Consider the following 25550-nt stretch of genomic DNA (forward strand, 5'->3'; position numbering starts at 1 on the left):
GAAGTATGACTTCCAATCCGGGGCAGCAGCACGCTCGCGTACGTACCTCGCAACGTCCGGTGCGCGGAGATGACCTGCGCGAAGCATGGAAGGCCCTCGCTTGATATTAGTGGGCAGGGTCCTGGACCTCAGAGTCCCAGGGCAGCGGCTATAAGGCCTAAGGGTCCAAGGGAGGGACTCGAAGGGACGGTCTTGATTCTCGAGTCTCGACACTTCAAGTGTGTGCGTGGGTTGGGCCAACGCATCACGTATTCCGCCTTGCCTCGTCGCACTTCGACTGCAGTCCGTCCGCGTCATACAGCAGCAGCCAGCCGGAGAAGCACCAAGCTAAGCTGTGGTGCGCTTCGATAACCGTGCGGGGCGGGCATATCGGCCAGTCCAGCGTCCAGCGTCCCTCCTTTGTGCAGCACGGTTGCCTCTTCTGGCTTCTGAGAGCCCGGGCACTCTGCACGAGGTACCAATCACCAATCACCAATCACCTGTCAGAATTCCAGCCTTGCCTCGACTCCTGCTCCGAGGAGGACGTTGCTGTTGTTACGGTGTACCACCCTGCCGAGGCACCCGGCGGGCCTGGAGGAAGTTCCAAGTCAGCGAGCATATCCACTTGGTTCGAGGTTCGAGGCGGGCCCCGGGGTGCGAGGTGCGAGGTGCGGAATTGCACTCTAAAAAGGGCATCCAGGCGGGGCGGGAAGAGAAAAGAAGAGAAAAGAATCGAGAAGAGGGAAAGAAGAGAAGAGAAAGAAGGGGACAAAGGAGCTGCATATAATATAGTCAGACTGTCAATGATATACGAGCCGCACGTCCGCGTCGTGCGCTGGCCCGGGACTGCAGCGCTGCAGGATTATGTTATGTGCGCGAGGAGGTGTGCGACGTGGGTCGTCAACACGCCGCGACTCACGGTCCCCGGTGAGGCCTGAGGACGAACTCGCCTCGCCTCGTCGCGCATCAAGCCCGACGACTCCGTCTGTTCGGAGGACGCGTCGACTCTACCCAGACGCGACCTCCCAGTAGACCGTGACGCGCCAATTTGAACTTGGCACGTGTGCGCGTCGCCATCCCCCATCCCCCATCCGTCATTCGAACATCAGGTCCATTGTCATGGGCACTTACGGCAGGACGAACAAAGCTAACGGGAGAAGTTCACATTTAGAACCACGGCTGCCAGGTTCTTCTTGTCGCCTTCCAAGTCGTGGCACATGAGCAGCGGGGACGTCGCGAAGCCCGGCGGGTCCTTCGTATGGCCCGGGGGTCCAAGTTCGAGATGTCGAGATGTCGGGGATCGACGTAACTGAGGCGTGAACGGTGTGTGGTGAGTGCCGAGTGAGAACGAAGCGGCGAAAGAGCGAAAAAGCGAAAGAGCAAAAGAGCAGAAAAGCAGAAAAGCGAAAATTAATAATGAAGGTCAGGGTCCAGGAACCCGGGCCCGCAACTCGGCCTCCGCGATGTCATTATTGTGTGATTCTAGACGATGATCTACCCCGTACTCTACATACTGTACCCCCGGCGAGCCGCACACATCTCCGCAGCAATCCACTCGCGAACCCGTGCATGTACTTAGCTACGAGCAGAGTACTCAGTACATCATACAGTAGTATGTACATTACATACGGGCAACGTGCGGACATGTGTGCTGGAGAGGTCGCCGTATTGAGTTGACACTGACACTGACACTGACACTGACACTGACATCGACAATTCAAAGATATCAGTGATGCGAACATTCGGGCACGATGAGCTCGACTCTCGCGGAGAAGGTGCCGTCCCTGACACCGAATTTGACGATGTCAATGTTGTGTTGAATATTGAATTCAATATCGCCACATGCGCCTGCACCTGCAGTTGAACGACTTCACGACTTCACGACTTCACGACCTTCGGCTTCGAAACGCGGCGCGGCGAGGGCTTCTGGTGCCCTAACATACGGCATACGGCATACGGACACGTTGCACCGTACGTCTTCGAGCGAGTGCAGTAGCAGAGCCTTGATCAAAGTTAATGAGACCTAGTAGGGACACACTCGAGGCTCGAGGAACTCGCCGAGGTTACCCGTACTCAAGGCAACGGCGACCCCGAACGTCCAGTCGGCAGTCGCACTGGTGACTGGTGACTGGTGACTGGTCCCGCTGATGCCAATGCACGAAATCAAAAGTGACGTCGACGCCGCGAGCCGAGCGGTGCGCACTATAGCTAGGAAGGAACAACAATGATACTTACAGACATTGACGCGGACGCAGACGGACAAGGCGGACAAGGCGATCGCAAACAGGCACCCAGAGGCGGCAGGCCCGCGTCTCTGAGTCTCATCGGATGAGTCGGATCTGTTCGAGTTGCATTCAACTTTGAACTTGGACGTTTGGACTGCCGAGCACGAGCCTGACACAAGCACAAGCACAAGCAGAAATGACCATTCGCGTGCCACTCGGTGCCGGGGTGCAGTGGGCGGGACGCCTGCGAGAGGGGAAGCTCAGGGTACGTCACGGAGCAGTGTCTGTGTGGTCCGTCGTCAACGAACGCATGTGGACATGCCCACATGAGCCTCAGCTAAGGGCGGTTCAGATGTCCCATGTCAATATCGACGTCAACGCGCCAAGCGTTGCGGTCGATCGCCTCGCAGATCATCCCATTGCAAAGCCGATGGCAACAGACTCAAGGTCTTCGAGAGTCGGAACGGCCGGAACGAGTTGCGGGTTACGACCAAGACGGCTTTGGGGGAAGACTAGTCACTACTACCCCAGCGGTCCCCGGAGGATCATACTTAGACTGCGACGGCGAATGGCCATTGGCGAGGCGGATGAGGGCGGATGGCATCGATGGCGGACGATAGCGCGGATGCCGACACGGTACACCTCCTTCAGCTTGAGCTTCTGTGGTTCGATGGTGGAAACCCACGGCGAAGGCCGCGTATACGTAGGTGCAGTAGGTACGGATAACGTACGTATGCGGGGCTGGGCGATCGCACAGCAATGAGCATAGACAAGTGCGGCCGCGGCACTCCGTCACCCGCGTGCGGTGCATGAACTTGCAAGTTGCTGCGCAGGACTCAGACTCGGACTAGCTGAGGAAGTGCGGGTGGGTGAGTCGGAGCGACCGAGTTGGGACGTCCCCCAGACCGCGCTCGTGAGTCGTCAACGCGACTTGGGGAAGGGACGGGCGGGGCCGCGCTGACGTCGCCGGGTCTGAGAGTCTGGGATGGACCAGATTCAGAGAACAGTCACAGTACTTGTGCTTGGGAGAAACGACGGGAGGACGGGAGCAGGGCCGGGGAGCCGATGAGCCTGCCCCGTGGGCGCGATGGAGATCACGAAGGCGACGAGAGTAGCGCGGTGGGGGCGTGGCAGGGAGCGGACAATGAAAGAGGGCTTCGCGGTGGGGCCGTATGGGTCGTACGGCCGGCAGACGGCAGGCGGCAGGCGGTAGGAGGGGATGGCGATACTGGCGCATGCCGCGGGTGCGAATCTTGGAGAGCGCGTGTGGTTGGGATCCGCATACGTCCCGGTGCGACGGTGGGAGCGGGCGCAGATGAGCAAAGGTGGGTCGAGGACAAGGGGGCGGTGCGGGGGCCGGGGCGGCAGTCGGGAGTCGGGAGCAGATCGTGGACTTGTGTGAGGGCAGTGTGCAGCTGAGCAGGAGGAGCGGTCTCTCCCGCTGCGGGCGGCTCGGGGGCTGGTTGATCCCGAACCGGGCGTCTGGCGCTCCGTACCAATCTGCCGGGGCGCGTCACGCACCCTGTGTCACTGTTTGGCGATGCTTGTGCGGGCGCCTGAAGGGGGTGATGCGGGTGGGAGACATGTGCGGGTGGGAGCCCGGGGCCGTGGAGGTATATTATGAACGGCGAGTCGCACTTGGCCGATCTCACATCCCCCTCTCCGACTCGTCGACCAGCCGCCTCCTACTACGCTCTCCGCGAGCAGTCCCTTCGCTCCCTTTTGGGCCCTAGACTTCTCCTCTCGTCCCGACTAGACGTCTCTCAATCTGTATAATCACTGCACGCTGGCTCACGACCCCTCGCACGACTATCCCTACTCCCTCTCCGGAGCTCCCACCAACATGGCCACCGCCCAGCCCATCTCCTTCAACGGCGCAGAGTCGCGCGACTTCCCCATGGGCTCAGGCTCCTTCACCGGCCAGAACGGCTCCTTCAACCCCTCCTCTCTCACCAGACATCTCATCGGCTCCCCCATGTCCTTCCGCATGGGCTCCCTAGGCGGCAGCAGGTTCTATCCTGGCATGTCTCCTGGCCAGCTCCTCGGCCCATTAGAGTGAGTCTTCGCTTCCGTTCACGTTCGCATGTCCCGGCCATCCGTTCAGGGCCCCATCGCGCGACGAGGGCATCGCGACTGTCCCACCGCCGCGTACCTATCCGCTCTTTCCATACGCGATCTCCACCCGGGGTCCATTGTGCGCCGTTTGCGCGGTTTGGAACGTCCCTCTCCATAGCCATTGCTCCCTTTGCTTCTCTTCGGCCCCGCCCCACGCGCTGCACTTGCCTTGCGCTTCTCTGTCGCACTCTCGCTAACCCCCCTTCTCCTCTCCTGCAGCCCCAACGAATTCAAGTTTGGCAAGATGTCCTCGTCCGTAGAGAGCGACCGCGGCTCAATAGTCAATGCACTTGCCATGCTCGAGAGGCAAGACGAACTCGTGAGTATACTTGGGCTTTTCCTACCTGCTTTGTCAGCTTACATTCCTCGCCCAGTGCCGCGACTACACTTGTTGCGGTCTCAATCTCACCGACCTTCATGCTCTCGTCGATCATTTCGAGGAGTGCCATGTTGTAGTCGTCGATCCCTACGCACCCCACCAGCCGCTCCCTCAGTCTTCCGCCACCGTTCCCACCTCCTCAGCGCCCCAATCAGTGGCGTCCTACTTCCCTGAGAACCGCGCTGGTGTGCCCTCGTCTTCAGGTGGTCCTCCGCGGGCGCAGTCTTCCATCTCCTACCAGGGCTTCGACCCGGACGATATGGAGCTCGATGTAGACCAAAACCCGAGCGCCCCGTCTTCCGGAGCGCCTTCTCCTCCGGATACGCCCATCTCCACCCCTCTCAATGGCTATCCCTCGCCCACCTCGTATTCGGCCGCCCCATCGCCGCACTCAAGTCAGCCTGCCTCGCCCATCTCCGCCTTCGAGACGACGACCGTTCTGCCCTCCCGCTCGCACCATTCCGCTGCCCTCGGCGGTTTCCGGTCAAGCGTGGGAGGGCCCTCAGCCTCTGCCGCCCGCGCCGAGGACGCCTTCAACACCTACGCCGGCTACTCCGACTACAGCAGCCTCATGCCCGGAGCCGCCCCCATAGGCTCGGGCCCGAACGCCATGTTCATGCAGCAGCAGGGCATGACTATGGGTGCCATGGGCGGCCAGAACGGCCAGGCCGCATGCGCGCCCACCGCGCTGCTTCTTAGCTCCAGCGCCGGGAACACGCCTGATAGCACCCCGGCGTCCTCCCGCGTCGCGTCCCCCATCCCCGGCGCATCTGGCTCGGGCTACAGGAGCGTTGCGCCGAACGCCCAGGCGTCGTCCTCAAACGCCGGTGCGTCGACGTCGAGCGGCTCGAGCCCAAGCGCAGTCAGCTCAACCCCGCGCGCGTCGACGACGCTGTCGCGGCCCGCGTCGTCGCTGCTGCTCTCGAAGCCGTTCAAGTGCCCGAAGCCGAACTGCAACAAGTCGTACAAGCAGGCGAACGGCTTGAAGTACCACATGACGCACGGGTCGTGCAACTTTGCGCCGCCCAAGGACCTCGAGCACCTCCAGGAGCTGCTCGCGAACAAGCGCAACGAGAAGGCGAGGGCCGCGGGCGAGAACGTGTCCGAGGGCGAGGTCACGCTGAGCGAGAGCGAGCTCAGGGAGGTCGAGAAGGAGGCGGAGCGCAGGCTGAGGCCGTATGCGTGTGGGGTTGGGGACTGCCAGCGCCGGTACAAGAACATGAACGGGCTCCGTGAGTTGACCTGTCCCTCACACTTTTCCTCTCGTGATGGTTGGCTGACCATGCGTGATGTTGCAGGGTACCACTACCAGCACTCGGGCGACCACGGCGCGATCGGGCTCGCGCTCCTGGCGAGCGGGCAGCACGAGTGTCTGCAGCACAACAAGTCGCGGCACGCGACCCCCGCGCACTCCGCGTCCAACTCCGTCTCCGTCTCCTCTCCCTCTTCTCACTCCCATTCTCACTCCCAGTCGCAAAATCAGAGCCAGAGCCAGCCCCGGACGCCAACGACGCCCACGACGCCCATGACGCCGTCGTTCAGCCAGGCCGCAGCACAGGCACAGCAGCAGGCGTTCGCGCACCCGCCGTCGTACTCGAACGCGATGGCGACCCCGCCGGCGTACTCGTACCAGTACCAGCCCCAGCCCCAGCCCCAGTACCAGCCGGGGCAGTATGCGATGGGCGGCGGGGCGCAATGATCGCCGTGAGCCGTGCTCTGTTCGCGCGGTGGTTCTCTGCTTGCTGTGTTTCTTCCTTTCTGCGTTCGACGTTCTCGTGTTCCGACTAGATGCGCCTTTGGAAAAGTAATGGTACATCGCGCGTATTGCGGCGTACGTAATCCGATATACGGTATACGGTGTGGACGATTCGACGGCGGTCGTTTCGTGCCACTCTCTCACTGCAAAAGTAGTCCTCCTCTGCCCCTCCCCGCCCATTTTGTTGTTGTTGTTGTTGTTCCGCTGTGGTTTTTAGTGTCTATAGTGTGTCCTTGATACGTATATACTTTTACTCACTCACTTACTTACTTGCGTGGCTCGTTGTCTGCTACGTGCGATGATTGGTGTTCGATGTTCGATGATTCCGCTCCGCTCACACACACACACACACATTGTATAATGAGATCTTCCTCCTGTGTTCAGTGTTCCCCTCCGTTGCAGTTGCAGTTGCTTGTTTCCCTTTGTCTCTCCTCTCTCCTCTCTCATTTCTCTGTCGTCTCTCCTCTCTCGTCTACCATCGTTTACCGCTTCTCGCTTCTCGCTCCTCGCTCCTCGCTCCTCGTCTCATCTCTCTCTTGCGCTTCTCGACACTCACATATCCTTGTCGAGACCCCCCATCGCCCGAGTGCGACGGCCTGGTTCCCTGGTTCCCCCGTCCCTGTCCCTGTCCCGGTTCTGGTTCTGGTTCCCTTTCGCCTACCACCGTTAATGCCCCCTTCCCTTTTCGTTGTTCGTTGTTCGTTGTTCGTTGTTCATATAGCTCTCCCCCCGGAGGCTGCGGTGCCCCGGAGGTCGCCCAGCCGTCCGTCGTAATACTAGTGTTCCATTATTGCTCATTGCTCATTGCCTTCCACTCACCGTCCACCGTCCACCGTCCACCGTTCGCCGTTCGTCGTCCTCCGTTCGCTGTCCTCCGTTCAACGTTCACTGTTCACTGTTACGATTCAACTCACGACACATGACCCACGCGATTGCGCACCCCCCCCTCCCGCCCCACCACGTCTCCTGCCCCACCACGTCTCCTCCCCCCAAAAATCCAACGTTCTTGGAATCGCGCACAGCTCACGGCTCAAAAAGTATCATTAGTGTATGGTGTATGGTGTATGGTGTATGGTGTATGGTGGTGTACTACTACATAGGATTCGAGTCCGAATACATATTACATGCACTGAATGTTCGAGCTGCAGTTCGGGAGTAGCCGTTGTCGTGGACTGCCTAGTTGGGAGGGGGCCCGTGGCCCGTGGCCCGTGGACGACTCCCGCCCACCTTCCGTAACCCGTCCCAACAGCACAGCTGCCACAGCACAGCACCTACCTACCGACCAATCGCGCGGCGCGAGGTCTCATACGCATATAAGTACATATCTCAGATCAGCTCCACCGTCGTCAACGGTGACCGGGCCCGGTGAACGCTGAACGCTGAGTATTTGAATGCTGAACGACAGAAGTGGTCAATGGTGAACGGTGAACGCGCCCCGCCCCACCTGCCATGGGGTGGGGTCAACGCTCCGCCGTCTCCGCACGAGCGCACCTATGTACATATGAGGGTGAGTTATGTACCCCACTGCCCGCTTCCGCTCTTCCGAGCCCTCCAGAGTTGCACCCCCCCCCCCCCACGTGCGCGTGTGATGGACTTACCGTACAGGCTCACAGGCAGGACTTACTGTACTGTATGGTTCTGGCGAACGAATCGGCGTAGCGATTGGTCGTTTTCGCGAGGCGTGCTCCGGCCCAAGGGTCGTCCTACTGGAGACTCGGTTCGACTCGACTCGCCTCGAGACTGGAGTAACGAGTTGTCAACGGCGTCACAAATCGCACTTGTGCGGCGCCACAGCAGTCGGGCTTCAACGTTGTCAACTTCGGTGAACTTTGAGTTTGAAGACTTTCTTGAGGTCCTCGCTGTCCGGGATCTTCTCTCGTCTCGACTTCTCCCGCTTCCGCTTTCAACTTCTTCTTCTTCTTCCCCACATGCACGCACGCGCACGCGCACGTACGTACGTACTGCTGCGCCGTGGCCACAGGGTCCGCCGATCTTTGTTGCGAAGCTCTCTTGACCCGTATGGTGTCTTTGCGCGGTGAAACTTTAACGTTCGCAGAGTCGCGGAATCGCAGCGCAGCACGCACCGCACTAAGTTCGTTCTTGCTTCCTTCGTCACTAGCAGCAGGTTCACTTCCCGATCCGCGTGCATACTGTACGAGTACGTTTCTTCCGTATCGCCCAGCGAAACCCAGATAGGATGGTATTAGATGCGTCCGACGGCTCCCCGAGCGGCGCCGCTAGCTCTGTACTCGGTTTCATGTACCTGTAAGTTGTAAGCTGTCACTGTCATATGTACGTTGTCAATGTTAGTTGCGTGTTGTGTTACTGTAACCGAAACGGTAACCGACCGGGGGCCCCAACCAGGTACATGTGTTTTCCCGCATATTGCACGCCATCAACCGACAACATGTCACTGTGTGAATCAGAGATCGACGCGTGTATGCATGTCGTCGGAGTCGCCGGCTACTACATACGTCACAGCCCACGGCCCACGGGTGACGGTATGCATTGACACTCACCACACACCACACACCACGCACCACGCACCACGGCATCATACCATCTTTGAATATCGAACGTTCGGGAGTCCGGGATGTGCATCCCGGGGAGGTGTGGGCGTGACCCGCCCGCGTGAGGTTCCAACGATGAACGCGCGACGCCTTCGTCAACGGTCGTCCGTTGTGTTCCCATTGTCCGGTGCCCCAGCCGCTATCGATAGGGGCGATCGCAGGATCGCAACTGTTCGCGTACGAGAGGGAGAGAGAGTTATAGTTCGAGTCTTCGCTTCGCATCGGACGGCCCTGTCGTCGCGTCGAGTATGGCCACACGAATACCAGGGACGGCGTGGCGTGGCGCCTGACATGGCAGCGGAACCAGTCTGAGATGGGACGCGATAGACAGGTGGTGGTGCCGCGGACGCTGTGCAGTGCAGAGTACGTGTAAGAGATGCGCAGATAGATACAACAGATGATCGCGCAGGGCTTCGGGAGCCCACGCGCCCGAGTCGTAGATAGCTTCGAGTGCGGTGAGCTGGCCCAGGAGCCTGAGAGCGCTGGAGGAGTCGAGAATGAGCTTCTGCCCGGGGTGTGCGTCCCGGAAAGTCAGAATCGCGCTTCCAGCGTGTCTCGTGGACACGGAAGCACGGAACTGAACGCTGTCGATGCCTTGAGGCGTTGAGGCGTGAGGGCGGATCGACCCGATGTCAACTGAAGCCAGGGGAATGTTGGAATGTTGGGTCGAAGAGCGATGGGATAGGTCATGATCCGATACAGTGCTGTCCAACATATGTCAAGGGGCTCGTATGTACTAGCACCTTGCAGTGCTGGAGAAGTCGGAGTGGACATCACTGGCACTGTCCGCTGTCAGGACTCAGAGAGATAGATGGTCGATGGGCGATGGGCGATGGGCGATTGGAACTTTAGCTTCGGATTGGGATTTCGTCCCATCGCGCATCAGATCCTGCCGGGCCTTCGATCGATAGCTGAGATCCGGATCCTACGAAGTGTATGTCAGTTGCCGGAGCATACAGCACAGAAGATAGAACCGCCGCCGGCCACAGAACGCGAGCACGAGGTGCGAGCAGAAAACCAGAGGGACGTGGAAACGGTCGTCCTTCGTACGTACGCGGCCACAGTCCTCGTGTATGCGGCCTGACACCTGAGCTCATGAGTTCGGCGGGTGCGGCGGACACGCCGTAGGACACAGTCGCAGGATGTCACCGTTGACCAGTAGGCGGACGGCTCGCGCTGCACGATCCGCGTGTTTGTGCAACGTGCCCTCGCTACGACAGCGTCAAGGGAAGACCTGACAGAGGCGCGGGTCACGGGTTCGCCAGGCAGCACACGCGCGACGCGCCGCGGAGGTCGTCGTTGAATGCCGCGCCAGGGTCGTGCCCAGTAGTAGACCGTGACAGAGTTACGCTAAGCCAGCGAGCGCAGCAGCGGAGATGGGGAAGCGCACCCGTGGGTTGTGCCTATCCGAGCACAGCGACAGGGCATCCGGGTAAAGGAAGAAGCTGGGCGAAGCACTGGATGGGAGCCGGAACTTTGAACCTTGTGCGCGGATAGGTCGCCCGTGAAGCTGGATATGGGGTGCGTGGCGCGCGCCTCGGGGATAACATGGGAAGGCCATCAGCACGAGTGGTTGGGGAAGCTGCGTGCGCACTGGTCCGCGCATACTGTGCATCTGGATATGAATAGCGAGTGCGATGTGTGGGACGAATGGGGTTTGATGAACCACGGTGGGGCGTACCGCGCGGAGGGAGTTGTCACTTAGCGCGCTGTGCGAGGGCTCGGATGCTTTATGGTCCATGATGAGGAGCATCTCCGGTGACAGATGCCAGGTAGAACTGTGGACATAGAGGCCGAACGTGGGTGTACGTGGAGTGCCGAGCAGTTGATGCATGCTATATTCGCTATGGCCAGACGTAGCGCCTTTAATGTCGTGCGCGGATCGCCCCGCAATATGCACCGAACGAGTCCGACAGAGACTACAGCGGTAGGTTCAGCGAGAAGGGTAGACAGAATTGTACCTTACCTGCACTGCGTAATTGATGTTTTCCCATACGTTCGGTCGAAGGTTCATGTTGGGAAGTCGTCCGCTCGAGCCCCAGATCGTACACGCGACCTTCAGATGTCCCGCGGACCAAGAGCGGCCGAGTGTTCTCAGGTGCTCGTCGGTAGAACTCGGGAACCAGGCCTGTACGGTGGTTAGCGGGAACGAATTACTACGCAAGTTGAAGCTGAATCTACCGGCTATGCGGATGGTAGATAAGTCCTGCTCGAAACTTGTTGGGCACGAGGGTAGACTGTCGGGATAGCGCGTTGATACATCGTAGCTGCGGAGTGCTGACAGAGGAGATGTGAATAGGTCAATAGACATCATCCGGCAGACTACACCGCAAGCGGGGAAACATTGGTGTCGGTATGTGCGTCCTTACTCAAGAGATGTCTGAAGAAGGTGATGATATTATGAATCCAGGTCTTGTGGCGAACACGGGAAAAGGGGGCACCGCACCTATCCTAGTGCCAGAGTGCTTAGCGAAAAGGGAATACCATGGGAGTGAATTGTGGCTTGCTCACCATGCATATAATGATCGGCACATTCCATCCCGTCTCGTTCGCGAACACGTCAGACAAAACAAGAAGGGAGTCGGAGCATCTCGACTCCCGCGTTCCCGCATTCTGGGGGACTGCGTAGGTCGCTGACGTGGGTATTGCGCATGTCAGGCTGTGTACCTCGTCTGCAAATGCAATACGAGGCACAATGGGGTGCGCAATGTCGGGGCGGGTAAGCAGGAAGAACATTTGTGCGGTATACATACCCCATACTAGCCGCAATTGGCTCGCGCCACAGTGCCATCAAACGACTCCTCCGAAGCCACATTGACAGTGAAAAAGTCCAACAACGCCATGGCGAAATGAATTGGACCACGTAGACATTTTCTGGGGAGGAATGGAGGGAGAGGGTGGTGGTGGAAGGTGGAGAGCAGAAAAATTTCGGAGTCGTGCCCTTGTCGAGCGCGTAGGCAGTCGGCTGTCCCGCGGCAAACCCCGATGGAGTTGCCTGTTCCGGACGACAGTGTGTATGTAGTTGCTCGCTTGACGCCCGCAATCCCGTCCTTAACTGCGACCACGACAGTTCGTCGACGCCTCTAGGAGCTACATTCATCCCACGATCTGATGTCGGTCTTTCTCGCTTTGGATTACTGTGGGTAAGATAACAGCGCCGCGACGAATGGATGGCAAGTCGTACCAGATGAAATGTGTGAACATTCGAAGCCAGAGAACTCACGATCCAATTCGAGCCTGACGACCGACGCTTCCTCGTCTACATGTCTATCGCTCTTATTGTACGGCGACTCTACTTTACTGTCCTTTCCTACTCACCGATGTATACAAGGAAGCTCGCAGATAGGCTGTGGCGTGAATCCCAGCCCTTGGGCCTTGGCAAATCGAGCAACGCTCCAGTATCCATCACGCTGGGCTTGTTTCAATGATGGCGCCTGACTACCCATACGGGGGTACTTGCTTCACATGACTGCATTACCCAGCCAACCCGTACCGCTCCGGAGGCAGCTTGGGTATGTCCACTTCGTCCTCCTCGTTCCTACAACAACAGGACTCGTTTCCTTTGGTCTGTTCGACCCCTACCAGATGGCAGTTCGAAAAAATGCCTCCAGACCGGATATGTATCATTTTGCATACGCAGCTCATGAGACATCTGGGAGTTCAGTGGCCGTGGACGTGTTGTGTCGAGATTTCGGCATGTTCGATGGATACTCCTCCCCACTTCGTGACTGGTCGGCATCCGAATCGGTTGCCACCGGTAGCAGGGAGTCTTCTCAGTCACACGCAGAACTTCCAGGGACCGGCTCGCTGCTCAGCAACCGCACAGTCTTCAGCCACCTTCACTGCTGTACTATGCAGCGTTCTGTATCAATCTGCAATCGTTGCATTGCAGCTCCAGGTTTAGTAGACGTGATGAGGGAGCGTACCTTTTGCACTGGCGATATTGTCTGTGCAGGCCCCTTCCCAGCGCTCTATCCCGCGAACACGCTCACCTGATTCTCCGTAGGAAGGTATCACGACTCATGCGAAGTATACAACCACATCGTCGGTCTCCTCCGGGACCGCCAGCTTCAAATGTAATGGGTCAGCTCTCCGGTCCCTGCGCGTGCATACACGCCTTCCCATTCTACCCCGATGCCGCACGAGCCTGAGCGACACACGCTCCGAGATTCTCCTCTGCGCCTCGTCGCCATCGTCGCGCCATATCCTCTACATGTGCTACTGAATATGCCACCGTATGGTCCGCGCAGGTATATAACACCAGACACAGGAAGCTGAGTCGACCAGCAAGCACATCCACATCCTCCTAGTCGCCATGCTTCCCCCGACCGCATCGACGAACTTCTACAAGTGAGTCTCCACATCTCGGTGCAAGTGCACGCCGCTTATATATGTACAGGGAGCCCGAGTTTGAGACTTTGCAGCTTCACGCTGGCCAAGAGATCGACTCTGCTACCAATGCTCGCGCGCCACCCATCTACGCTAGCACAAGCTTTGTGTTCAACGATTCCAAGGTTCGCACTACACTTTCCTCCTCTCGGTTGAAGTAACTGACGACCACGCTTTGCAGCATGGTGCCGACTTGTTCGGTCTGAGGTGCGGCCTTCCACGCAGTCAATTCTCCTCAGCCCCGACGATACGATCGCTTCACAGGTCCCTCGGTAACATTTATTCCCGCATGGGGAACCCGACTGTGGTGTGTGACAGTGCGGCCGTCGTATTTGACCCCGTTGTATTAACATTCAATGTAGAGTGTCTTCGAGAGGCGTATGGCCGCTCTCGAGGGCGGCGTTGCAGCGGTTGCGGCCTCTTGCGGCCATGCCGCACAGTTTATGGCTATCGCTGCCATCTGCCATGCAGGAGACAACATCATCTCGTCCTCATACCTCTATGGCGGAGTAAGTACTACCTACCCGGATATACCTAGCTGTCTCCTAACATTTACCTTCGTATTATTAGACATACAATCAGTTCAAAGGCAAGCCATCTGTCGATACCATTCCCTATGCAACCCACTAAATCATACGGGCCCAGTGTTTCTGAAGAAATTCAACATCGGAGTCAAGTTCGTCAGTAGCCAAGCACCTGAGGACTTCGCGGCCGCTATCGACGACAACACGAAAGCCATCTATGTGGAGAGCATCGGGAACCCGAGAAACACAGTTGCGCCCCTCCGAGAGCTCGCTGACGTACGTCCGCTATTCAGTTCAACTGACAACCTATGTGTGGCAGGCCTGATCATCCCTGCAGGTCGCGCACAAGAACGGTATCCCACTCATCGTCGACAACACATTTGGCATTGGAGGTGCGTATTCTCACGGTGCCCATCCCTCCAGAACATGGCACCGCTGACACGACTCACTGGCAACAGGATACCTCATCCGACCCATCGAGCACGGCGCCGACATCGTCACCCACAGCGCGACGAAGTGGATTGGGGGACACGGCACCGTCCTCGGCGGCGTGGTCATCGACGGCGGCAAGTTCGACTGGGCTGCCTCAGGCAAGTTCCCGGACTTCACCGAGCCCGCGGAGGGGTACCACGGGATGCGCTTCGTCGAGACCTTTGGCAGAGCCGTCCTCGCTGTCAAAGTCCGCCTGGACGTCTTGCGCGACCTTGGACCCGCGATGGACCCGTTCGCCGCCTTTCTCCTTCTTCAGGGCTTGGAGACGTTGAGTCTGAGAGCGCAGAGGCACTCCGACAACGCGCTTGCACTAGCCAAGTAGGTTCTTTCTCTTCTTCTTACGCTGCACCATCAGTGCAAAAAGCAGAAGATCTGAATGACATGTACAGGTGGCTGGAGAAGCACCCAAAGGTCGCCTGGGTGTCCTACCTTGGTCTCGAGTCCCACGAATCGTACCAAGACGCCCTTCGCGTCCTGCGCCCGAACGCCTTTGGCGGCATGCTCACCTTTGGCGTCAAGGGTGACGCCCGGGTCGGGAGCGAGGTCGTGGATAAGATGAAGCTGGCGAGCAACCTCGCAAACGTCGGTACGTCCTTGGTGTCATTCAAGTTGCGCACTTTACTCCGCCGGCTAAGCCATGGCATTTGCCACTTGGACTCTCTCTTTGTCAGGCGACGCGAAGACACTCGTCATACACCCGGCTACGACGACGCACCAACAGCTTACGCCGGAGGAGCAGCTCGCCTCGGGCGTCACCCCAGACCTCATTCGCGTAAGTATCCGTGTCCTCGATAGCCGTTTGAGCTCGCGCGGCCGGTGGCTGACACAAAGGACCCAGGTGTCTGTCGGCATCGAAAACATCTCGGACATCATCGCAGACTTTGACAATGCTTTGAAGGTCGTTCCTTGAGTCCAGGTACAAATAGATAATTCCGGAAGCTCGGGTCCCGTGGCATGACACACTGAGCACGAAAGATCCGGGCCATCAGATTGGGGACGAATCGCTACAAAACAATCCAGTTGACATGTATACAAACGGGAAAATACACGGGTACAGTGCAGCGTGCAAGCGAGAAATGGAAGAAAATGATACACAACAGGCCGAGTAGAGTACAAAGGTTGCGAAACACACACACGCCACTCCGCCACTCCGCCGCCAAGGCAGACAAAGCAACCGTCGGGGGGTCGGCCAGGTACGAGCGAAGGACAGACAGCTCGAAGGCGCGACCAACGCGGCGAAAGGGCGATGTGGACGATAGATAGGAATATATAACCTTGCGCGTGGACGTGTCCAACACCCAGGCTCCCTCGGTCCTCGGGGCCTCACTCGCCCTCGCCCACGCCCACGCCCACGCCCTGGCCCTCGCCGTTGAACGCCATCGCAGAGTGCAGCGGGACGAACGAGTGCATATTCGCGAGCACCTTGTCGAAGTACTCGTCCTGCGGCGCGCGGCCCTCGCGCTTCGGGACGAGGCGCAGCCCGTACGGGTACACGACCGTCGACGGGGGGTGCTCCGCGAGCGGACTCGACGCCCACGACTGGTACGGTGAGCTATTTGCATTCCTTCTCGTCAGCACGTGCAACCACAACTGACTCTCGAGACGATCCAGGAAGGGTACTCACTGCATGTGATGCCCTGCGTCCTTCTTGTAGGATGGGGACCGCGACAGATTATTGACTGGGGTCGCGGTCCCCTCCGAGGGCACGGCGGTGTCGTCGGAGGAGTCAGATGCCTCCGAGGACGCCTTCCCGCCGAACGAGAGGGACGACTCCGGGCGAGACACGCTGTTCTCGTCAAAGTCGCCGTCGTCGGCCGCTGAGAGGCTGTAGCGGGCTTCTCGGGGGCTGGCGGCGTCATGCGGCATGCGGGTCCACTGGCGTGTTAGGTCGTGTTCCTCGTCGACGTTGCCGTGGCCGTGGTGTTCGAGGTTCGGCTCGTAGTGGCGTCTGTCCTCGGTTGGCTCGAGGTGGACGCAAGGCTAGAATCGCAGAAACCACAGCACGGTTACCACACACACCCCACAAACCACCGGAACAATCAGACATACCGACGACGTCGTCTTGCGCAACGTACCAGCGCCGGACCGCTTGGACGCCCGTTCTTGAAGGCGGTTCTTCTCCTGGCTTTGAATCCGCCCCTTGGTCGCGATGCTACGTCCGAGCCTTACCCAGCTCGGGCGCCGCTTGTCACCCGCACCTTTGTTCCCCTTCCCCTTCCCCTTTCCTCCGACAAGCGCCTTTACGAATGGCTTCGGGAGCGCGATGTCGAAGAGGGGCATGTTTCTCTGTGGTTGCGAGACGCGGGGATGTTGAGGGGGGCGAGGTACGCGGTCGGATGAAGCGGATGCGGATGATGACCGTACGAGGGCGAGGACGAATGGTGGCGGAACCAAGAAGCACAGAGGGGGGAGAGGCGCCTTTTATACAGAACGCGGGTGGCCAGAGACAAACTGCGTTGCTGGTGACTGCGCGCGGGGTGCGGAGGGATGGTTTGATGTGGCCCGGGGCGTGTGGCCTTGTGGAGACGATCGGCGGTGAAGGGTCGCAGCACCAATGCACCAATGCACAAAGGTCAACAATGGACAATAGGTCCTGATAACGATCACGATCTGTTATGATTATGATGATGATGATGATTAGTACGACGATGCAAAGCAAAGCATACCCTCCTCTGTCCCCCCGGCGTGATGTACGATCACCCGAAATGAAGTCGTCGTGGCTGGGGTGCGTAGTGGCGCGAGAAGCCTTGAATGCCAATGCGCCGTTCAAAAGCACACAAAGGCCTATGCTATGAAGGCGTGAGTTCGCAATGGAGAGGAAGGAGCATCTGACCTTCACAGGCCACGCCAGCCATTTCAGGGTGCACAGGCCGGTTCTTGGAGGAAAGTCTGTGAAGTCTTGTAAGGGAGCCTGAGACACTGACTCGCCTTTGTTATCTGCAGGCGTGAGAGACTTTGCGGGCCGTCTTCCTTCAGCTAGTTGTAATATTTTGGAGACACCAGACTCGTTCGAGCGGCGGATGAATCCCCGGTACGGCCGCAGGGCGAATTCTTAGGCGCTTGAAGCCCATGTCAAGGTCGCGCATGTAAGGACAAGTCTAGCACTCAGCCCGATGAGTCGAGCTCTCAACAATACACACATCGGAGACTCACAAGTACTGCACTCCTCGCATGACGCCGCGAGACGTTCCGATGTCGGCTGGGCGAAGGGAGGAGATCTGGATGCTGGGAAGCCAGTGCTGGCCAGTAGTACAACCAGCCTCTACCCGAGTACTCACTCGTACATCTCGGATACTTCAAGTACCAAGTAACTCAAAACATCTTGCTCTTTCGTCGGCGTCGTCATAGTATATATGTCCCAGAACATGTTGGGACCGTAGTAGCTTAGCCAGACGGGCGCGGCGGAAAGACTTGGAGTATACAGCGGTAACCCTATATCCTACTCCAGATAACTTTGGATGGGACCTCATACAAGCACAAGAGATGAACAACTTACGACATCCGTACTGGATCAAGGATCAAGCTGAGAGAGAAGCGCGAACTCGAGCCTCTTACCTTGCAAGCGCCCTCGCGGGGCCCACGTGGCAGACTTGAGGCAGCTGAACAAGAACGCAATGCCGGCCTACCACAACGACCACCATCCACCCAGGTCCTACGAGTGTCTTCAATATCTTCTTGAATATGCTCATAATCAGCTAACCCATGATCCCGATGTACTTCAATATCTCTCACTGGTTCCTTTACCGCCGCCAATTCCTGGCCTCAAATTCACGCTTCATGAATACTGCGCTTGAGGGTCAAGAACATCTGAGCTGTTCGGTTCAACACAACAGGTTCCGACGGCGCCGAGCGCGAAGTGACGTATGTGCCACCGCATCCACTGCTATACCACCATCACCCACTCAAATCATTCCCGGGCCTACAGCACTGTGTCCTTGTATTCTCTTGACATCCCACCAATCCTCGTGGCGGCGGCCGTCCACCTCGGCGTTCCGCCAGGCTCTAGTGTGCTTACTCACCAGTCCGGCGAGTTGGTCGGATGCGCCCTGGGGTAACCTAAGTAGGATCATCTCTGCATTGCCTTGCACTGACACTTGCAGGGACTCGCGAGATGCGTTGACGTCGATGCATGCTTGATATTATGCATTATGCAGTACAAGGCGTGTGGGTGCACAGGTGAGCAAATTCGCGTCAATAATGCACGCATCGCTCAGATTCGAACCCCCCGGCGCGCTACGTCCATTGCCCAATTCCCATTTTCGGCCGCTCATCCGAGCACCGACGTCATACCATACGAGCGCTCGAGTCGGAGGTCTCGCGGACGCGGGCCAAGTCGCGCGATGCAGTGTGTCTGCTTCCTTCTGCTGACTGAAACTCTTTGCGCCATACAGCTCCGATGTCGTATCCGCTGCACCATTCGTGCGAAGACCGACCGGCGAGGTTCAGCAGGCTCCGGGAAACTCCTCGTGCCACTTCATTACCAAACCGATATCCAAGACCGTCTTCGCTCGGGGTCCCTACACTTCATCCACACACCCCTTCTTTCAATTCATCTCCTCTCCGCTCGGGCATTTCCCATAGGCTCATGAAAGCTCCGGAGTGTGATTACCAAGCAAAGAAGCGGCCTGCGCTTACGCGTCGGTATACTCCCATTCATCCCAGTCGCACTTTGAATGACTGGGGTATCTCAGGGTTCTTCGATCTCAATTCGGAGTGACCACGACGTACGCCGAGTCGGCCAAGGACGCCTCCCGACCCCGCTTGCCTTCCGGAGTGACTAGTCTCCGCGGTGGTAGACCGTCCTCGACAGTTCTCGATTGTCACGCACCTCATGCGTCCGGAGCCAAGACCCAGCCTTGCTTAATGAAGCAACCTCCGTCAGTCATCGTGGCCGGATAGCACCACGTAAGGTATAGCTCTATGCTGTGACCTGTCCCCGGTGCCGACAGGGGTGACCCTGTACGTCCCCTCTTTCATGTCACTTCACTTTGGGTACGAACTGACTCCGAGACTGGCTTTGATGTGCGCTCCGGTGCAAGCAGGACATTCACATGCTCGCCGTATGACAGCGAGGACGTGGGCGTGGCTAACTCCGGACTCGGATGGATCTCAGTCGCGTCGTGTCGTCGTCCGCAGTTGCCCGCGACAAGGTACGCGCGTCCCTTCCTGCCTTCCTAGATGAAATATCCATGCTTAGAGCTCGCGTGTCGGTCTTCTGCAGCTTGTGATTCACTCGTCGAGGGCCTCGTGTCGTGGTGCTGTGCGGGTGAACGTAGGCTCCGACGTTCTTGGACGTTCGTGGCGTAACGTGTTCGTTCGGATGCCATATCTGAATTGTGCTGTCACAGGTAGAACTGACTACGTTTGTATATGCGCTCCTCCTTGGGCTGATGCCCATGCCCTTGGTCCCAGTCGTCGTCGTCCTCCGCAGCTCAGGGTCGTGTGGGTGAACGGACCTTCCGACCTTCCTAGACCTTCGTGGCGTTCGCCCCGGATTGATCACTTCGATGCCATGTCACTGTCACTGGCATGCTAGACAGCACTAGTGACTCCTATGGAGTCCATATGGCTGTTCGCGTGCGTGCTCCCCATACCGAAGACATGGCTCTCGCAACTTGCTGAGCCACCGCCGCTCTCTACAGGGGCCTACATCGAGATTCTTCGACGTGACGAGACAGCGCACATCCCTTCCTGTCAGCATACGCGTCCCTCGGGCTTACATGCGAAACTCTTGCAGGACGTCCGCTTGGCACTTGCTTAGTGATGCGAGGATGCACGCACTTCCGACCCCAGAAGGCTCAGCATGATGTGATGCACTACGGGACGTGCTGGTGGGCTCGCTGTATGCTTGCCCTGTCACGCCGAGCCTGTAACTGACTGTATTGTATGCGCTCTCTTAGCTAGCCATTCACATGATCGTCGTTCCACGACAGATACGAAGAACAGACAGGTCTCGCTGGGCTGTCATGGCTTTTCAGTACCCCTTTGGGTGAACGGGAGAACGGTGCCACCGTCCATGGGGTGCGTCCATCTCCCTGTGTCGCTTGCTGTCCTGTGACACTGAATATTTACTGATTATATGCGCGCTGTAGGTCTCTCCGTGACAGTGTACCAAGAAACGAGAGACAAGCACATGTTCTCGGTCCGCAGCTCAGCTCAGGGTGCAGCATCCGTGAGACGGTACGCCCATCTACTTTGTCACAGGACAGGCAGCGTGTCCGGATGAATGTAGTGTCCGTGTTCTGTGCTAACGCCTTTGTGGCATACGCATTCAGCACCCTAAAGTCCGAGCATGGCCTAGCACATCCACATGCATTCGTTCTTCGACGCCTGATGTATGTGGGGTGCGTACCGAGTCTTCTGTGCACGTTCAACCCTTCTTCTGACAGCCGTACTATCCAAATTGACTGAAATGCACTATAGATCCTGGTTCGAGTCCTGGATTACCGTCCGCATGCTTGCCGTTCAAACGCCAGATTGGTCGCATTGAACGAGCTATGATCGCTGCCACAGTTCGGGCTGGATGTAGCATCCGGATCCCCGGGATACGTCCATCACATCCGCTCAACACCAGCGAACGCGTCATTATTACCTTGATCCTCTGGAGGACGTGACACGCTGCATGGCTCGGCAACATGGCACTGTCCGTCCGCCGCGGGGGGACAAGGTCTTCATCGAAGGTGCGCCCGTTTAACTTTCTCGAAGTCACGACCACTTGCCGTGCGTGCAGTATAGTTTCCTGGCACGGACTTGGTTCTCTCAGCAAACCGCAGCATTCCCCCGAAGCTATACGGGTTGGAACTAGCCTCAGGTGCTGATGCCTTCGTGGCATACGCAATTGGCACCCTGAGATCCGAGCATGGTTTGGAAATCCCGCATGCAAGTGTGCATGCGTCGTTGGGGGAGGGAAGATCATAAGGCCCCCATGGGGTCGGGCCTCCAGCCGGACTTGCACTGTCCCGTGCTGCAATTCATGCGATTGCCTTACCCGAGGTGGCTCACCAGCGTCGTCAACAAGGGTCCGACCCGTGTCCCATGCTAGCCTTGGCGGTGTCCCGGTCATGGTGTGGCATCGGGAATGGTATGATGTACTACGGCCCCCGTCTGAAAGGGTTTCAGACAGTGTCAACACCTCAGACAAATGGTTGCTCCGGATTCGGGACATGGCATATGCCAGCCTCGGAGTGTCTGTCGAGCGCACGCCCGGACGTATGTTCCGCGCATACATCCACCTAACCATACTTATCCAGCCGTGAACATCCTCATGTTTCAACGTGCCGCGGCCGGCCAGCGCCGCGCTCAGCGCAAACCATCGCGGCTCATCCTTCACGCACGGCGCTCCGTCGTGCGAAGGGCAACTTCCCTTCTGTTGTCGACACGCGTGTATTGCCAATTGCAACTTGGCAACCGAGGTCCAAGAAGGTCCCAAGGCATGCCGCAGTTGCCAGGAGTGTCGCAGCCCTGCCTTCTCGCGATTCGAAGCCCTCTCGTCCATACGATCCTCTCGCCAAACCCGCACAGCTCCTCTACTTATAATAACTGTAATTGATGACACCGCATCCGAAGTCTGTTCAAACCCTACTCGGCGCTGCTCAACGTTCTCCCTCGACATCTCTTCTGGAACCAGGCTCCAATGCAGACTCCAAACCAGTCTGCCTTGCGTCGTCGTTCAATAAATCCTAGCAGCGGGAGGTAGGATATGGAGGAGGTAGGAGAAGTTCAGTACCTTCAGCCACATGCCTTTGATACACCGAAAATGTCCGATTGATGGCCGCAGTGCCAAATTGTATCGCCGACTCGATTTTTGAACTCCTGAACCTTGTTCGTTGAAGACGACGCAAGGCAGACTGGCGAAAGATGCAGTGGGAAAGCTTGGTCAGCAATCGGCGCCTCGCAGAAACGCGCCTCAACGCGTCGCGTTGTCGTGTACTGAATCGCGTCCGGACGCGTCCCTCTCCACCATGCGCGAGGAAACTGTCAACCGTGTGCTTACCGCTCTCGACGGACACTCGATCGCAGCTCTGCCTCACGTACAAACTGGTCGCCAAGTACATTGAAAGCAGTCACAAGAATCATGATGGAGTCCGGTGAGAACGCGAGTGTCCCTCTAGTTGGGCGCGGCACACGCGAATCTGTCATAGACATGGTCGCTTGCCGAAGACCTCGAGCATCCGTCATCGTCAGAGAGCGTGCAGGGTTTGCGCGAGACAGTTCTGCAAAGGGGCAGCAACAGGAGGCGCCGATTGCTGACCAAGCTTTCCCACTGCATCTTTCGCCAGCCTGCCTTGCGTCTTCTTCAACAAACAAAGTTCAGGAGTTTAAAATTTGAGTCGGGATGCTAATACTTTGGTGGTGCCATCAATCGGAACATAATCGGTGTGTGTAATTCTGTAGCGATGGTACGTCTTCCTTCTCCTCATCCTCCTCCGCACAGATTCTACCTGGTCCCACCGCTGCGAGGATTTATTGAACGAAGACGCAAGGCAGGCTGGTTAGGAGCCTGGCTCCAATGATGCTCGGGCACGTATTCAAGTTATGTACCCAGCTCACACGACCTCCTCCTCATCCCGCACGCCGCACCCACAACCCAGGATATTTCAAAGTACCTATCTCCAGCTTACACACGGGCCCTTTCCGTCATCCGCTCGTCACGGGCGCTCCGCCTCTCCCTCAAGCCTCAGTTCATCTAACCATAAGACGTTCCACTCCGGTTGCTGCGGGGCTCAAGAAGACAATCACTGCGTGCCCGGAAAACCGGAAGAGGTCCGCGATTGTCAGGTGAAAAGTCGAGTTCACTGCGCAAAGCAGTGAGAAACTAGTGATGGGTGATTTCGGTAGTGAATGCGGTGTCATGAAAGATCACTACATTACCTCGGATTTTTGCCGTCAGGTCTTGGGCGCCGTGTGTCACCAACTTGACTTGCCGATATACCAGGCAATTTCACTCGTCGTCTGATACGTGTCGTGTAGCACGAGTTAAACGATGTCACAAGATACAAAGTGGTACATAAATGACAGTGATCCCTGCGCGCGACCGTTGCTCTAAGAATTCGAGTCAGAGAGCCGCTCTCGTTTGACTGCAAGTGTATGTAGTAGTCAGTATACAAACATTGCAGTACATTATCTAGGGAACCGTACCAATGCGGCCCTCAGGACCCGTAGGATCGCAGCTCCGCTTGCGAGCCGGAGAGACGGACTCACGAGCATTGTACCGGGGAGGGGGGTCCCTAAGGGTGTGGGCCACAGTAGAAGGACTCTCCTCCGATGAGAAATGGCCAAGCCTTCGCTCGAGTCTGACAAGTAGGCGGTCTTCAAGGTCGGGAATGACGTCGTTGTCGAGATATGTCTCGAGGCCACACCGGATGCTTGGAATAATCCGGGTGTGAAGGCGTAGCTCGACATCATTGGCAACGCGCTCAGCCCAGGTTACGAGGTTTCGTTTGGTTGTACCTGGAATCGTTGAGAGGTTAAGAGAATGGGAGGATGGGGAGTGCGTAGATCGAATAGAGTATAATGATACGTACCTGCTTCATCGGAGTTGCCCTCCGGCTCCCTCTCCAACCCCCTATCTCCCTGATTCTCCTTGTTGTCATCTGTCTCCTTCGCATCCTCATCCTCGGTCGTGTTGCGAGCAGATCGCATGGCGATCTTGAACATTGCTTGAACGTTGTCGGCATCTTTCTGGAACTCAGCAGCAGCGTCGAGGCAGGCTTGAAGGGTGGGTGTGGCAGAAGAAAATTTGCTGGCCAGCAGCGAGCTATTGACAGAGACAGCGCGAAGGGTCTTGACAAGAGCAGTAGAATATTCCATGGTCGACATGGTCAGTGCAAAGAGGATGGCAATGGTAAGCGCCCTCTCTGGATGGCGATCGTAGGCGCCCATTGGCCCCTACTTGGCCGTGCTCTCAACGACGTGGCTTAACCCAGCAAGCTCAGCAAAATATCGCTTATGTCTATTATGTGCACAAAGAATACGTCTATGCCTATTATATGTACCGCGCTGTTAGGATATAACAAGGCAGGCAGGATGCTAGCCAGTTCGACTAAGCGCTGAGGTTGCCTAATCGGGAATCATGCTACTTGACGGGAGCGGCAGCTGGGTGAGGTTGTGTGCCGATTGTACGGTATCAAAGCACTGAGTAAAGTATATAGTACATATTATGTGTATGCGGCGGAGGTGCGAAAATATTTTTCAAGTGGGTCGCAGGTTCCATACAGTGGTACGAGATGAGACTTGCTACCTGGGATGGTTTGGGGGCACGAGCAACGGGAGCGGAGACGTAAAGAGTGTGCAGTTTGAGTGCAGAGGCACGGGAGGAGAGGGTCCACCTAAAACAAAGAATTACGGCCAGATACCCACAGTGAGATGTCCGAAACGAAAACCATGCACCGACATGCGCCAAAGTGGCCAAAGTCGAGCCCGCATGCGAAGTCAAAGTCTTCGCTGTGTGTGTCGTGAGCAGCTCGACGACGGACTCGGGCTCCTCAAGGGCCTGATTCCGGATGGCAGCGAGGAACTCGATGTGCCAGTACCACCGCACATCGGATGGATTATTGACAGTTTCATCCTGGATGGGGCACACAATTGCGCACACCACAACGGTCGAGTTCGCTTGGGCGAGCGGTCGGAATTCTTGGCAATAGACACGAAGACGTTGTCTGCGCTGAGGTAGAGGATGGTGTTAAGCATGGTGCGCATCCAGTAGGAGATGACGGCCTCATTTAGTAAGGTTGAGGATGCGGTACTGTGGGTGCAAAGAAAGAAGGAACACACCTAGTCATGTACGAATTCCGGACGTGCTAATGCACCACTTCTATCAATAATTGCAAAGCGGCCACGGTCCTTGACGCGCCCAACAACACATTGAATGGTTGTGATCTCGACGACTTCCACACGTCCGTGGTTCTTGTAATAGTGGATGTCGAGGACGTTGTGGTCACCATCTGTGACACAGGTACGAATGACACCGAGGACGAGCTTTGTATCAGTTGTCTTGGGTGGGACAGCTGTCGGAATGGGCTTGACATCAATGACCAGGATGTGCAATAATTGGCCATAGAATGTACGAGGTTCCATAATGGCTGGTCGATTCCGGTACCGAGCATTCTTGTCGACAAGTAA

General features: G+C 57.4%; 10 protein-coding genes across 10 annotated transcripts in view; 6 read left to right on the plus strand and 4 right to left on the minus strand.

The window, feature by feature from the left end:
• The first annotated feature begins 2122 nt into the window (after positions 1 to 2122).
• Positions 2123 to 3084, plus strand: L226DRAFT_210631 (uncharacterized protein). Its single transcript, XM_067672910.1, has one exon. It carries the CDS (start codon positions 2401 to 2403, stop codon positions 2965 to 2967), a length of 567 nt encoding a protein of 188 aa, XP_067531758.1. The 5' UTR covers positions 2123 to 2400; the 3' UTR covers positions 2968 to 3084.
• A 1479-nt stretch (positions 3085 to 4563) lies between these two features.
• L226DRAFT_547467 (uncharacterized protein) lies at positions 4564 to 6397 on the plus strand (the record flags this gene model as incomplete). Its single annotated transcript, XM_067682498.1, has 3 exons — positions 4564 to 4638; positions 4694 to 5930; positions 5997 to 6397. The coding sequence occupies 3 exons, from the start codon at positions 4564 to 4566 to the stop codon at positions 6395 to 6397; spliced, it is 1713 nt and encodes a 570-aa protein (XP_067531759.1).
• Positions 6398 to 6581: 184 nt separating this feature from the next.
• On the plus strand, positions 6582 to 7362 carry L226DRAFT_210644 (uncharacterized protein). Its single transcript, XM_067672911.1, has one exon. The coding sequence runs from the start codon at positions 6767 to 6769 to the stop codon at positions 7226 to 7228; it is 462 nt and encodes a 153-aa protein (XP_067531760.1). The 5' UTR covers positions 6582 to 6766; the 3' UTR covers positions 7229 to 7362.
• Positions 7363 to 8601: 1239 nt separating this feature from the next.
• Positions 8602 to 9534, minus strand: L226DRAFT_210694 (uncharacterized protein). Its single transcript, XM_067672912.1, has 2 exons — positions 8803 to 9534; positions 8602 to 8737 (listed from the first exon to the last, which is right to left on the minus strand). The coding sequence occupies exons 1-2, from the start codon at positions 9244 to 9246 to the stop codon at positions 8735 to 8737; spliced, it is 447 nt and encodes a 148-aa protein (XP_067531761.1). The 5' UTR covers positions 9247 to 9534; the 3' UTR covers positions 8602 to 8734.
• A 2826-nt stretch (positions 9535 to 12360) lies between these two features.
• Positions 12361 to 13180, plus strand: L226DRAFT_210701 (uncharacterized protein). Its single transcript, XM_067672913.1, has one exon. The coding sequence runs from the start codon at positions 12490 to 12492 to the stop codon at positions 13018 to 13020; it is 531 nt and encodes a 176-aa protein (XP_067531762.1). The 5' UTR covers positions 12361 to 12489; the 3' UTR covers positions 13021 to 13180.
• Positions 13181 to 15427, plus strand: L226DRAFT_210702 (O-acetylhomoserine ami). The gene is made up of 12 exons (XM_067672914.1): positions 13181 to 13374; positions 13424 to 13538; positions 13595 to 13620; positions 13678 to 13720; positions 13776 to 13922; positions 13984 to 14002; positions 14059 to 14213; positions 14275 to 14329; positions 14396 to 14747; positions 14819 to 15015; positions 15101 to 15201; positions 15268 to 15427. The coding sequence occupies exons 1-12, from the start codon at positions 13340 to 13342 to the stop codon at positions 15337 to 15339; spliced, it is 1317 nt and encodes a 438-aa protein (XP_067531763.1). The 5' UTR covers positions 13181 to 13339; the 3' UTR covers positions 15340 to 15427.
• Positions 15428 to 15752: 325 nt separating this feature from the next.
• L226DRAFT_615703 (uncharacterized protein) lies at positions 15753 to 17142 on the minus strand (the record flags this gene model as incomplete). Its single annotated transcript, XM_067686813.1, has 3 exons — positions 16479 to 17142; positions 16054 to 16409; positions 15753 to 15981 (listed from the first exon to the last, which is right to left on the minus strand). Exons 1-3 carry the CDS (start codon positions 16707 to 16709, stop codon positions 15753 to 15755), a joined length of 816 nt encoding a protein of 271 aa, XP_067531764.1. The 5' UTR covers positions 16710 to 17142.
• Positions 17143 to 18432: 1290 nt separating this feature from the next.
• Positions 18433 to 19227, plus strand: L226DRAFT_210778 (uncharacterized protein). The gene is made up of 3 exons (XM_067672915.1): positions 18433 to 18605; positions 18821 to 19066; positions 19121 to 19227. The coding sequence occupies exons 1-3, from the start codon at positions 18578 to 18580 to the stop codon at positions 19144 to 19146; spliced, it is 300 nt and encodes a 99-aa protein (XP_067531765.1). The 5' UTR covers positions 18433 to 18577; the 3' UTR covers positions 19147 to 19227.
• Positions 19228 to 23471: 4244 nt separating this feature from the next.
• L226DRAFT_615704 (uncharacterized protein) lies at positions 23472 to 24248 on the minus strand (the record flags this gene model as incomplete). Its single annotated transcript, XM_067686814.1, has 3 exons — positions 23472 to 23506; positions 23568 to 23879; positions 23954 to 24248. The coding sequence occupies 3 exons, from the start codon at positions 24246 to 24248 to the stop codon at positions 23472 to 23474; spliced, it is 642 nt and encodes a 213-aa protein (XP_067531766.1).
• A 954-nt stretch (positions 24249 to 25202) lies between these two features.
• L226DRAFT_547468 (uncharacterized protein) overlaps positions 25203 to 25550 on the minus strand; it is a gene marked incomplete at both ends in the record, with an annotated part of 1530 nt that continues 1182 nt past the window's right edge. The window contains one exon of the mRNA XM_067682499.1: positions 25203 to 25535. Within this exon, the coding sequence (XP_067531767.1) occupies positions 25203 to 25535 (333 nt within the window). The remainder of the gene's footprint in view (positions 25536 to 25550) is intronic.

Source organism: Lentinus tigrinus (assembly GCF_003813185.1).
Source record: "Lentinus tigrinus ALCF2SS1-7 unplaced genomic scaffold L226scaffold_31, whole genome shotgun sequence".
Taxonomy (NCBI): Eukaryota; Fungi; Basidiomycota; class Agaricomycetes; order Polyporales; family Polyporaceae; genus Lentinus; species Lentinus tigrinus.

Excerpts from the sequence above, each read along its gene's own strand:
- L226DRAFT_210631 (XM_067672910.1), top strand. The coding sequence starts at position 2,401 with ATGACCATTCGCGTGCCACTCGGTGCCGGGGTGCAGTGGGCGGGACGC.
- L226DRAFT_210701 (XM_067672913.1), top strand. The coding sequence starts at position 12,490 with ATGACTGCATTACCCAGCCAACCCGTACCGCTCCGGAGGCAGCTTGGG.
- L226DRAFT_210644 (XM_067672911.1), top strand. The coding sequence starts at position 6,767 with ATGTTCGATGATTCCGCTCCGCTCACACACACACACACACATTGTATA.
- L226DRAFT_210702 (XM_067672914.1), top strand. The coding sequence starts at position 13,340 with ATGCTTCCCCCGACCGCATCGACGAACTTCTACAA. Across the intron at positions 13,375-13,423 it reads GCATCGACGAACTTCTACAA|GGAGCCCGAGTTTGAGACTT; the intron begins GTGAGTCTCCAC and ends ATATATGTACAG. Across the intron at positions 15,202-15,267 it reads TCACCCCAGACCTCATTCGC|GTGTCTGTCGGCATCGAAAA; the intron begins GTAAGTATCCGT and ends CAAAGGACCCAG.
- L226DRAFT_210694 (XM_067672912.1), bottom strand. The coding sequence starts at position 9,246 with ATGCGAAGCGAAGACTCGAACTATAACTCTCTCTCCCTCTCGTACGCG.
- L226DRAFT_210778 (XM_067672915.1), top strand. The coding sequence starts at position 18,578 with ATGCAGTACAAGGCGTGTGGGTGCACAG. Across the intron at positions 18,606-18,820 it reads CAAGGCGTGTGGGTGCACAG|CTCCGATGTCGTATCCGCTG; the intron begins GTGAGCAAATTC and ends TGCGCCATACAG. Across the intron at positions 19,067-19,120 it reads GAAGCGGCCTGCGCTTACGC|GGTTCTTCGATCTCAATTCG; the intron begins GTCGGTATACTC and ends GGGGTATCTCAG.